This window comes from Cynocephalus volans, chromosome 10, assembly GCF_027409185.1.
Source record: "Cynocephalus volans isolate mCynVol1 chromosome 10, mCynVol1.pri, whole genome shotgun sequence".
Classification (NCBI taxonomy): domain Eukaryota; kingdom Metazoa; phylum Chordata; class Mammalia; order Dermoptera; family Cynocephalidae; genus Cynocephalus; species Cynocephalus volans.
In genome coordinates, this window is record NC_084469.1 from 14559224 (window position 1) to 14571959 (window position 12736).

At 43.8% G+C, this 12736-nt stretch overlaps 1 protein-coding gene and 1 non-coding gene across 2 annotated transcripts in view; one reads left to right on the plus strand and one right to left on the minus strand.

Moving 5' to 3' along the window:
* SCPEP1 (serine carboxypeptidase 1) overlaps positions 1–12736 on the plus strand; it is a 32917-nt gene that overhangs the window by 13007 nt on the left and 7174 nt on the right. The window contains exons 7-12 of the mRNA XM_063112070.1: positions 3915–3952; positions 4446–4574; positions 5196–5289; positions 6087–6200; positions 8476–8613; positions 9636–9799. Of these exons, the coding sequence (XP_062968140.1) occupies positions 3915–3952; positions 4446–4574; positions 5196–5289; positions 6087–6200; positions 8476–8613; positions 9636–9799 (677 nt within the window). The remainder of the gene's footprint in view (positions 1–3914; positions 3953–4445; positions 4575–5195; positions 5290–6086; positions 6201–8475; positions 8614–9635; positions 9800–12736) is intronic.
* On the minus strand, positions 1985–2091 carry LOC134389771 (U6 spliceosomal RNA). Its single transcript, XR_010024747.1, has one exon. It is a non-coding gene; the product is annotated as a U6 spliceosomal RNA (small nuclear RNA).

Below are 12736 nucleotides of genomic sequence, written 5' to 3' on the forward strand. Positions count from 1 at the left end.
CTGAGTTCTCCTATTTGATTCTCACAACAAAAGAAACTAATTTTACAGTTGTAGACATTCTAAAGACTCCAAGAAGTGAAGAAATATGCCTCTGACACAGACTGAGTGGCCTAGTAAGGATTCAAACCCAGGTCTGTGTGACTTAGTACGAGGGTGAATCTGTTTTGTCACCTTGTCCTCTCCACCTCCACCACCGTGATGCTGGCATGAGCATTTGGGGTGAAATTCCCATCTGTTGCTCATGTTGATGGGGAAACAAGGTTATCATCAGGTCTTGCAACTCAGAGGTTTGCAGTTTCATAACTGAGCATCCTTGTTGGAAGCATAGATAAGGGTTGTTTACATTGCAGACATCCAGGGTGTGGCTTCAGGCATCTGAAATAGTCATCTTGATCTGGTTAACTCTAACATGGGGTTCCTCAACCTCAGCACTTTTGACATTTTGGGTCATATAATTCTTTGTTGTGGGGGACTGTCCTGTGTATTGTCGGATATTTTAGCAGCATACGTGGCCTCTACTCACAAGATGCTAGTAGCACCACTATAGTGTGGCAACCAAAAGTGTCTCCAGACATTGTCACCAGGGGACAAAATCGTGCCTGGCTGAGAACTACTGTTCTAATCTAACAAAAAGGTGACTTTTCACAGGCAAAATGAAACTGTGGAGTTAAAGATCAGAACAGAGGTTGCCTCTGGATGAGAGAGGGAATGAGCTGAAAAGGGACATGAGTGAACTTTCTAGGCTGTCAGTGCTCTGTATCTTGATCAGGGTGGTGGTTACATGGGTGTATGCATTTACCAAAACTCTTCTAAAGGTACATTTGTGATTTGTGGGTGTGATTATGGCTCAATTTTTAAGAATAATAGTTTGTAAAAGGTAATGCTTTCCCCCTAAAAGATAGGGATGTGACTTATTACAGAGCCATGTCCCTAATGAATTCAGGATAGTTTGATGATACTTGGAATGGTTATTTCTTGCCCTCATGTTTGGCATCTCCAGGGTGGGACTGAAATAGCATAAAACTGAGTGAGCGTGAAGAGGATGGTTGCTGTTTGTTTTTCCTTCCTGGATGGACCTCGTAGGACATCGTGAAATCACAGATGCCTTGATCAGTGGCCTGACAGTCCAGCAGGTTTCTTGTCAGATGTTGCTCTGTTGCTCATGTTGATGGCCAAATGAGGTTATCATCAGGTTTTGCAACTCAGACATTTATAGTTTCATAACTAAGCATCCCTGTTAAGAGAGCAGATAAGAGTTATTTATAACTTAAAATTACAGCACTGGCCCTCACACTTCCTGATGGGGTCTCATCACAGTTTCACAATAGCATGAAACAACACTTCACACGGGGTAACTTCATTTAATCCTTGTAACAACTCCATGGTATGGATTCTATTATTATCCTAATTTTATAAATGGTGAAACTGAGACTCAGAGAGGTTAAGCAACTTTCCTAGAGTCACACAGCTAAAGTGATAGAGCTGGGATTCAAACCCAGGTAGCAGGTACTGGAATCCATGCCCTTAACCACTATGCTACACTACCTCTGTAAGATCAGTAAGTTTAGCCTCATGGTTTTGCAGGTGCTATTCATTCTGCCCAGAATTACTTTCTCCTTGGCATGATCGATTTCACCTTCTGAACTTTCCTGTCCAGATTATAATCCAACCTTCCAGATCCACTTTACATATCATCCCTCCATCCCAGAAGCATTCCTTTTTTGAGGGAAAAATGCTGTTACTTTTTATGAACAATTGTTACTTGCTTGTGAGGTCATAGGTACCATGCTAGTTGCTAGCAAAGACACAGATATGCTCCTAGTCTTCAAGATGGTCCGATTTGCACCTTCACTAGCGCCATGTGGCTGTTACAGTGTGGTAGACACTAGCCACACATGACTATGTAAATTTAAATTAGTTAAAATCAAATGAAATTAAAATTGCAGTTTCTCAATAGCACTATCCACATTTCTTTTTTTTTTTTTTAAATATGCAACGCTTCACAAATTTGCATGTCATCCTTGCGCAGGGACCATGCTTATCTTCTCTGTATCGTTCCAATTTTAGTATATGTGTTGCTGAAGTGAGCACGCACTATCCACATTTTGAGTGCTCAATAGACACGTGGTTATTGGCTACTATTTTGGGTTTTTTTTTTTTTTTTTTTTTTTTAAAGATGACCGGTAAGGGGATCTCAATCCTTGGCTTGGTGTTGTCAGCACCACGCTCAGCCAGTGAGCGAACTGGCCATCCCTATGTAGGATCCGAACCCGTGGCCTTGGTGTTATCAGCACCGCACTCTCCTGAGTGAGCCATGGGCCGGCCCAATTGGCTACCATTTTGGATCACACAGATAATAGAACATTTCTCTCATCGCAGAAAGTTCTATTGGACAGTGAAGGTCTACATTTGAGGTTGACAAAGTCATGGGCCATGGGTCAAGTCTGTCCTGCTGCCTGCTTTGGTAAATAAGTTTTTTATTGGAACACAGCCACACCTGTTCATTTACATATTGCCTATGGCTATTTGGAGGCTGGAAGTACAGAGTTGAGTGGTTGCAACAGAGACCAGCTGGTCTGCAGAGCCACAATTATTTACTGTCTGTCCCTTTACAGACAAAATTGGTCAGTGCCAGAAAGTCTAGATCAAGGAGGGAATGGGATGCACTGGAAAATTGCAAACAATTCTGCATGTCAAGAAACTAAGACATAGGTTTGAAGGTTAAGCTGGAGAGGTGAGTGATAGCGAGTTCATGGAGGACCTGGTATTCCTGCATTTCTCAGGATGGACTCTGAAGAATACCAGTCCAATGAGATGCTATACAAAGGGCCCTGTAAAAGTTTCGGAAGTGCTAATCACCTCCTCAAGGTTCACAGGCACATTAAAGGCTCTGAAAAGTCCTGCAGTAAAGAAATGGGTTATATTTTGCATAACCCCAAAGGTATTTAATCAAAGAATCATTTTTTCTTCTAATACGTAGATTAAAATCCTATAGAACTGAGACTTTTGGGGGGTTTTCTGTTTTCTGTTTTTTGGGGGGGTTTTGGTGGCTGGCTGGTACAGCGATTGACCCTTGACCTTGGTGTTATCAGCAGAACCCTTTAAGCAACTGAGCTAACCAGTCAGTCCCTAAAATGTGCTTTGAGGTGCTTGGCCTGAGGGAGCCTTTAGAGGCTTTTCAGCAAAGGTGTAACATACTCAAATGTGTTTTATAAATTGATTCTCTGTTGACATGTCTCTCAATGGCACTTGTCCTACCTAGTGATATGGAAGTTATGACCTCGTCTAAACCAAGCCTGACTATCCTCATTGAGGGCAGGCATTCTGTTACTCATGTTTATGTCTTTTCAAGCTCTTTGGTGCCTTCAGACCTTTAGCAAATTCTCAATATGTTTGTGGAATAGAAGTAAATCAATTGGCAGGCTAGCCACAGACACTTGAATTACTAACTCATTAGTCTTTTTCCTTAATTAGCTCCTTGGCAGAAACTAGTGTCTCCACGCTGGAGGAGCAAACAGGATGCAGAGCAGAAATGTGAAGGCGGGGAAATATTTTAAGCTGTCAGAAAGTCTAGAAGTCTGCAGATAAGAGCCTCCACCTACACACCCACAGCCTGCCTGTGGGGTGCCATCACTGGCAATGACTCACCTGCCAAGCCAGTGTCAGGCCAAATTAACGTGCCACTAGTCCCCAGAGTCAGCAGAAAGGCCCCCACACCCTCATCCCCCTTGCAGCCACTGAGACGTCAGCCCATGTCCCACACGGGTTACTGGTGAGTGGAGGAGCCTTCAAACCCAAAGCCACCAGGTTTCTTGCTTCCATCTCTTTCTGCTTCAGAGGGAAGCCAGTTAGGTTTATCTTTGGGAAGACAGAGCCATGATGCAATAAATTTGTACATATGTGGTTTTCTTTAGATTCGGTGCTCTCCTGGGGACCTTACCTGTACAGCATGGTAAGTAGGGGGGTCCTTACCTGTGCACCCTCCATGGTCAGCTGTCCCAATGACTACTTCTGGCTCTGTCTGAAGGAAGGAGTTTGCCTATGTGGTTGACATTGCTCCTCAGGAACTATTAGTCCATATCAAATTGGAGACCCTAAGCAATAGCTGGCCTCCAGGACAAATTTAAAGAAAATCAGCATACTTCATTTTTCCATGTATATGAAGCACAATTTTTTAATTCCCTATCTTTTTATTATAAAAAATTTCAAATATGCAGAAAAGCTGAGAGAACACGGTGAACACCCACATCCCCACCATCCGGATTCAGTTAACATTTTGCTGTATTTATTCCATCAAATAAATATGTGACTTGTAACAATACACTTTCATACATGAGCTCCCTTTCTCCTTCCTCCCACTTTCTCTCCTGTCCATCCCTACCTGCAGCCATACCAGGTGGATGTTACCTGTCAAGTGGGTCTTTTTGTTCTTTTTTGCATTCCAGTCTCTTCTCGATGACAGTGGTCTGGCAGAGGTGTTTGAGGTTGCAGAGCAAGTCCTGGATGCTGTAAATAAGGGGTTCTACAAGGAGGCCACGCAGCTCTGGGGGAAAGCAGAAACAGTCATTGAAAAGGTAAATCAGGGGCCAGCCCACTTGGCTTTTTCTGATGGGAACAGGGCCCATTGTTGGAGTTGTCAGGATTGGGGTCTAACCTCAGTCTCCCCACAAATCTGGAAATGATTGCATGTTAAATGATAACTCTGATGGGTCTAAGCAGTGACGTAGTGGCCCTGGGTCAGAAAGCCACCCAGCCCCTGTAAGGCTTGGTTGTCGTTGATTGAATGGATGGATTCTAAGAGAAAGAGTGTGTCTTGCAGAGATGAGTATGTAGTTCGGAGACAACATATTCCCTTATTTGAATCCTTGCTAAGCAACATTCTGACTCCAATGAGCCAGAAGGGAAGAACGCACTGGCTGAGGATCAGGTGTGTGGTCCTTCAGTAGCTCTGTTCTCCCTGTCGGTTAACACACGGGCCTTTGGTTTCTCCTACAGTGTCTGAGCTCTGCTCACAGGAGCTGCTCACCGCTTCCAGCAGGTTTCTGAGCCTTCAGAGCTGCATTTCTTTATGGTCCGAGCAAATTTACAAAGTTAAAGCTCTCCTTAGATAAGATGGAAAGCCATGCACCTTTTTGTTTTGCAACTTTGGTGATGGAAAAATAAAGAAAACAGCCAAGTATACTTTTATATTTCAGAACACAGATGGGGTGAACTTCTATAACATCTTAACTAAAAGCACTCCCTTGCCTGCAATGGAGTCGAGCCTGGAATTCACACAGAACCACCTTGGTGAGTGAACCTTGAACTTGTCAGACCCTGCCTCAGCCTCCCTGCAAGAAGAAACCCATTTTTAAAAAACCTTTATTAACACATAATTTATGTACCAGAAAATTCACCCATTTGAAGTATATAATTAGTGGTTTTTAGTATATTCACAGAGTATATTTAGTATATTCACAGTCATCACCACAATCCAGTTTTAGAACATTTCCGTCACCCCATAAAGATCCCATGTGTCCGTTTGCAGTCAGTTCCCATTTCCACTCCCATCCCCAGGCAACCACAAATCTGTTTTCTGTCTCTAGATTTGCTTTGTCTGAGCATTTTATATAAATGGAATCGTACAATAGTCAGTCTTTTGCATCTGGCTTCTATCACTTAGCATAATGTTTTTGAAGTTTGGAAACCAACTTCTGTACATCAAATACAATGTCAGTTCCCTTAAAGGCTGAATTTAGTTGTCTTTCAGCTGATCCCGCTTCAATTCCGATGCAGAATGTCTGCATCCTCCCTCTTAAGAGGCATATACCCCTAGATTCCACTTCTCAGATGATTTTTTGTACCCTTCTGGGTAATCGCAAATGCCCCAAACTGCATAGAATGCAGCAATCAATATTAATAAAGCCTCTCCACTTTCATCCTGTTTCTGACTGTCTTCCTCCTTCTGGGGTGAATCAAGGTGACACTTTTCCTTTTCCAGCTGAAACCCTCCCTCTTACTGCACAGCATCCCCAACAGCTTGGAAAAGATATCCCTTTGGTCTCATTTCCTGTCCTTTGACTCACCATCTACTAGTTTGGTTTTAGTTCGTCTTTGTGAACGCCACGTGAGATACCTCCATGGAGACTCCTTAAGTCAGCTCATGAACGGTCCCATCAGGAAGAAGCTCAAAATTATTCCTGAGGATTACTCCTGGGGAGGTATTTATATGACCTAATGAAGTGCTGTTTGTGGAGTTGGGGTTGAAGAGGAGTTGGGGCCTCTACATTCAGAGGCCTTAATTTGTAGAGTGGGTTTTGTTGGTGGTGATGGTTTGTTGCAGGTAAAAGAATATTACTGTCCACATTTCACAGATGAGCACACAGATGAGAGACAGTACATGACCACCAAAATCAGTTTAAAATAAGAGGTTGGTAGGGAAGTAGATGGGGAGAGAAATACACATGATTCATTGAATCCATAATCGTTGAAGCCTGATGTGGGTACACGGGGATCATTATTTCTATGAGGGCACTTCAGAAAGTCTGTGGAAAAATAGAATTAAGATAAAAAATGAACCTTTTGAAGTACCCCGTACTCTTCTCTTTTGTATCAGTTTAAACTTTTCTATAATAAAAAAGATTTAAAAAGCCATGTCCAAGGCCACAGTTGGTTGCAGGTGAGATTTCCCCAGCCAAGGGTGCTTTGCAGATATCAGACATGCCCATGTGCTTGGACAGGTTTTGACCATCTCTCTCTTCTTAGCCTCCCAAAGCATCCTGATGCTGAATGTGGTCTAGGATCTACCACATTCTGTTCTGAAGGCCATAGTGAAGAACTACTGGGGTCCTTAGAGACAGGGCCAGGTAGAAATTTTGGATAAGTTCCTACTTAGTCCTATAGGGAGGCCTTGAGCAAGCAGGACTCCCAGGTTTCTGGAGAGAAAACAGTCCAAGCTGAGGATGGTTTTAATGTGTGTCCAAGATACCCCAAAGCTATGGGGTTAGGATGTTTCATTCTAGGGTGACCAATTGGCAGCTGCTGAGAGGCTAAGATTTGACTCTGCTCTTGGGTTCCTCAGGGAGATGGGTCACGCTATCCCAACCTGCAGTCACCAGAGGGCTCATCCTAAACTGGTATCTTCATTTCCCCTCACGCCTTAGAATTTTATAGAAATGAAAAAAATTAATGAGATCAAATAAAAAGATAGAAAATGGTGTCAGAAGCTGCAAGGGGTGGGTATACCTATGGGGAGCTATCATGGCACTGAGAGATGGGAGGAGTCACAGGAGGCCAGGTATAAGCCAAGCCCTTGAGAGCACATCTGTTCAGCTCACCTCCTCATTTTATCTTTACGATGGTATTTTCCAGTCCGTGCTTCTCTGGGTAGAGGTACCCTCCCTGCCCAGTGTGGATGGATGGGTAAGGTGATTATCAGATTTTGCAGATGTTTGCTAGAGAAAACTCTCTTTGGCTCCAGATCTGTCTGTGTATAGTTCAGAAAGGACAGACTGTCGTTGGCCAACACCCCCAGGGTCTTGAGTTCCAATTTGTAGTGAAGCATACTTAGAGTCAGCCAGGCCTGAGTTCAAATCTCAGCTTGCTACTCTGACTAGCTATTTCACTCTGGGCATGTTCCTTAGGCTCTCTGAGCCTCATTTTCTTTCTTTCTTTTTTTTTTTTTTTTTTTTTTTTTGTGGCTGGCTGGTACAGGGATCCAAATCTGTGACCTTGGTGTTATGAGGCTGAGCTCTAACCAACTGAGCTAACTAGCCAGCCCCTCATTTTCTTTAACTGTTGTACAGGTTACTTCTCCTTATCTCTTAGGGTAATGATGAAGAAGAGATGGGATGTCCCTTGTGAAATGCTTACTTAGCACAGTGACTGGCAAGTCCACAATGGCTACTGCTGTTATTGTGGTTGTTCAGTATTATGCCTCTGCTGGTGAGCAGAAAACCACCAGCAATGCTCTGCTGACCAGCTCCTCTCTTGCCTGGGGCTTGTTACCTGCTTGACTTTCCTGAAATGAACTGGTTTAAGTCTGATTTGGCTTATGGTAAACTAGCCCTACTTGTTCAGAACTTGAAATGTGGCCCTGGTGTTACTCAGCACAAAAGGACTACTAACATTGGCCCAAAGCACAATTTATTCCCCGAGCAGACCAGTCTGAACAGGATTTTCTGGGCCACTGCCTCCCTGTTTCCTTGGGCAACAGCTTTCTCCAGGTCTCAGTTCCTCATCAAAAACAGCATCTGCTGTCATTGCAAGCTCTAGATTGCACGGACCACATCGACTTCCCTTCTACCTGGCCAGCTCAGGGCACGGATTTCTGGACACATTGGGCCCTGTTTGCGAAGCATCTGTACATTCAGTCTTTGCTAGTTGCTGCACAGTGGTTACTTTCAGGTTCTGCAGCCCAGGATGCTCTGGGCTGAAAGGTGCCTCTTATTCTGGCAGGTTCCAAGCTGCTACCTCTTTCTCCTTCCCTATGTGCAGGCCAGGCTACCAGCGTCTTCGTTAACATGGAGAAGGACTTCATGAAGCCAGTCATCAGCATTGTGGATGAACTGCTGAATGCCGGGGTCAATGTGACTGTCTATAATGGACAGCTTGATCTCATCGTGGACACCATGGGTAGGAACCACCTCTGAGGGACATGTGGAGGCAGTTTCATGGGTTGAGCTGGAAGGGAACTGACCTCAGACACATCTGTCTTGGTGGTGGTAACATTGAAATACCAAGAGGAAGGCCATTTCCTGTTACATCCATCCACCCCTGACCCTGACTTTTCAAAGAGGGAGAGCTGCACACAGCCATGACCTCTCAGAGAAGCCCGGGTCCTTCCAGTTTTGAGGCCTTCATGTATGATTAAGAAAGAGAACAACACCTGCCCCCACTGCAAAAATTTTAAAAAAGACATTTTCCTGGCTATTGGACAAATGCACTATTTAATTGAGGGAAAACCTCATTTTTGTGCAATGTCACAGTAGATGTTAAGCACTGCCAAGTGGATTAAAACTAAACCCTAACAACTCTCTAGTCCTGAGGACCCAGGGAATTGGTCATGTGGAACCCTGAGTACTGCCCTGCCGCCCACTACCACATGCTCACTTCTGACTTCAGTAGGGCCGGGTAGAGGCTCAGAGATGGGTTCTCAGAACCGACAGGCAAGTTGAGGCACGAGGTCTGGGGTAGTGTGCCTCTTGAAGTTGGCAGGATTGCGTAGTTTGGATTTGTAAGCCAGGACACTAAAGACATTTGGAAAAGCTGCTACACTTCTTCCATGAACTGCCCAGGTGATCCTCCTAACCATCTCCTCATTCCTGAGACTTCTCTGCTCCTGACAGCGTCAGCCTCCAAAGGTCCCTGCTTCCCTTCCTGAAGAGCAGATGGCAGAGGGAGAATCACAGGCAGTGATAGGCAGGCTTCATAGCTGGTGGGTCTCCTGCAGTCCTCCTAGGTATCGCTGGGAGCTTGCAGAGGCTTAGGCCCCACCCAGGCCTACTGAAATCAGAGTCTGTATTTTAACAATAACCTGGGTGAGTTTTATGCATATGACAGTTTGGAAAGCACTAAGTTATAGGACCTAGATTTTTTTTTTTCTCTACTCTACCCAGCCATTAATGCTGGGCCCTTCTCTGTGCCCCTCTCCTCAGGTCAGGAAGCTTGGCTGCGGAAACTGAAATGGCCAGAACTGCCCGAATTCAATAAGCTTAAGTGGAAGGCCCTGTACAGCAACCCGGAATCTTCTGAAACATCCGCTTTTGTCAAGTCCTACAAGAACCTGGCTTTCTACTGGATCCTAAGAGCTGGTCACATGGTATGAGAGAGGGAGAGAGAGTCAGCTTTTGTTCCAGGCTTAAAATTGTTCTGAGAGGGAAGTACGGGCAACTAATTATGGTCTGTCCACTGCCTGGATTGGTATTATCAGAAGTGCTTTGGGCTTGGAAGTATGTTGAGTTCTCTAATGCAATTCTGTCGTCAGTGCTTCATTCCTTTGACAGTGAACAGAAACTCTGATTTTAAAGAGTAAATCCTCCTGAGTTAAGCAGGGCTTTCTCTCATTGACTCTTTAGTTTAAATGAATTAATAAGTTACCTCCCTCTTCACGGTTTGCCTTGAAGGAATGATTTGTCCTGGAGGATGAAGGGAGAAACTGCTTTTCCCATTTTGGGGGAGTGGAAACCAAAGCTGGGTGCTTGGTCAAGCTGAGTCACCAGAGTGTAGCATAGGAAGAGGAGTGTCTGTGAGCAGCAACCGCTCTGGGATTTTAGTTTAGAAGAGGCTTTGGGTTCAAAGATGGACCATGCGGCCATCCCACTCCTGCATTTGCATAGCAAACCTGCTATTTTCCCTTTCCTTGGCTGAGGGAGATTACGGAGGCCTAAATATGGCTCCTACCCCCACCCCACACATGCACCTGCAAAACAGTGAAGAAGGAATGGCTGGAGGCAGGAGGGCCCGGATGCTTCCTGCTGGGTTATGCCTGGGGCCGGCCACTTAAATAAAGGGTCTCTCTGCTGTCGAGGATTGTTATTTTCTGTAGGATGTGAGTTCAGAGGGGCCCTCAGGCTGGCCCTCCCTCCTTGGCTCTGTTATGCCCAAGGACAGAGGCTCCACCTAGAAGGGGCCCCAGCAATCTTGCTGGAAAGTGGGCCTGGGGGACCGTCTCAAATCTGTGTTTGTACAGCCAGCACATTGTGTGTGTACTTGGATGGCAGAGAAAGTGCTGATAGAGATTATGGGAGGACCAAAGGGCCCTCCCCTTAAGCCTCTCCTTAGGGACCTTAGTGGCTCTCACCAAGGTTGATTTTGCTCCCCAGGGGACTTTGAACATCTGGAGACATTTTTCATTGTCACAACTGGTATCTGGTGGGCAGAGGCCAGAGATCCTGGTAAACATCCTACAAAGCCCACAGCAAAGAATTGTACAGCCCAGAATGTCAGTAGTGTCAACAATGAGAAACCCTAATACAGAGGAAAGGGGGAAGTCTGGGTATTGGATAGACTTCGCCTCACGAAATTTATGAGGCTTCGTATTAGTCTGACCACTGACAACTTGTTCTTTTTCTTTTTAACATTTATTTGTACTTATTTGTGGGGTATACTGTGTTGTTTCTATTCTTGCCTATACTGCACGAAGATTTACTTAGTGTAGATAGCATAGTTTTGTATCCGTTAATCAACCACTTCATCTCACCCCCAACCCCCTACTCTCCTGGTCTTTAAATTTTAGCTTCCACATATGAGTGAGATCATGCGGTATTTGTCTTTCTGTGCCTGGCTTACTTCACTTAACACAGTGGCCTCCAGTTCTATCCATGTTGATGCAAATGACAGGATTTCATTTTTTTTTAACGGCTGCATAGTATTACATTGTGTACATATACCACAGTTTTTTAATCCATTCGTCTATTGATGGGCATTTAGGTTGATTCCATCTCTTGGCTATTGTGAATAGTGCAGGTGTCTCTTCGATATATTGATTTCATTTCCTTTGGGTATATACCCAGTAGTGGGATTGCTGCATCTTAAGGCAGTAAAATTTTTAGATCTCTGAGGAACCTCCATACTGTTTTCCACAATGGCTGTAACAGTTTGCATTCCCACCAACAATGTAAGAGAGTCCCCTTTTCTCCACATCATCACCATTTGTTATTTTTTGTCTTTTTGGTAATAGCCATTCTAACTGGGGACAGCTGATATTTTGTGGTTTTAATTTGCATTTCCCTGATGAGTAGTGATGCTGAGCATTTTTTCATCTGCCTGTTGGCCATGTGTATATTCCGGTCCTTTGCCCATTTTTTAGTCAGTTTACTTGATTCTTTGCTGATGAGTTGTTTGAGTTCCTCATATATTCTGGATATGACCCCCTTATCTGATGTGTACTTTGCAAACACTTTCTCCCAATCCGTAGGTTGTATCTTCACTTTGTTAATTGTGTCCTTTGCTGTTAGGAAGCTTTTTATTTTGATGTAGTCCCATTTGTCTATTTCTGCTTTAGTCGCCTGTGCCTTTTGTAGCCTCATTCAAAAAAGTGCTGCCCACTCGCATTTTGTGTAGCATTTCCCCTGTGTTTTCTTCTAGTAGTTTCATAGTTTTGAGTCTTAAATTTAGGTCTTTAATCTATTTTGAGTTGGTTTTTTTGTGTATGGTGAGGCATAGGGGTCTAGATTATATCTTTTGCATGTGGATATCCAGTTTTCCTGTCAGCATTTATTGAAGAGGCTGTCTTCTCCCCAGTGAATATTTTTGGCATGTTTGTCAAAAATCAGTTGGCTGCAGATGCATGAGTTTATTTCTGGGCTCTCAATTGTATTCCATTGGTCAATCGTTTTGATGCCAGTACCAACCATGCTGTTTTGGGTACTATAGCTTTATAGTATATTTTGAAGTCAAGTAGTATGATGCCTCCAACTCTTCTTTTTGTTCAACATTGCTTTAACTATATGGGGCCCATATAAATTTTAAGATTTTTTTTTCTATTTCTTTGAAGAATGTCATTGGTATTTTGATAGGGATTGAAGTGAATCTGTAGATTGCTTTGGGTAATATGGCATTTTGGTGCTATTAATTCTTCCAACCCATGAGCAGGGGATATCTTCCCATTTGTGTCTTCTTCTGTTTCTTTCACCAGTGTTTTATAGTTTTCATTGTAGAGGTCTTTCACCTCCTTAGTTAAATTAACTCCTAGATATATCATTTTTTTGGTAGCTGTTGTGAATAGAATTACTTTCTTCAGATATTTCATTATTGG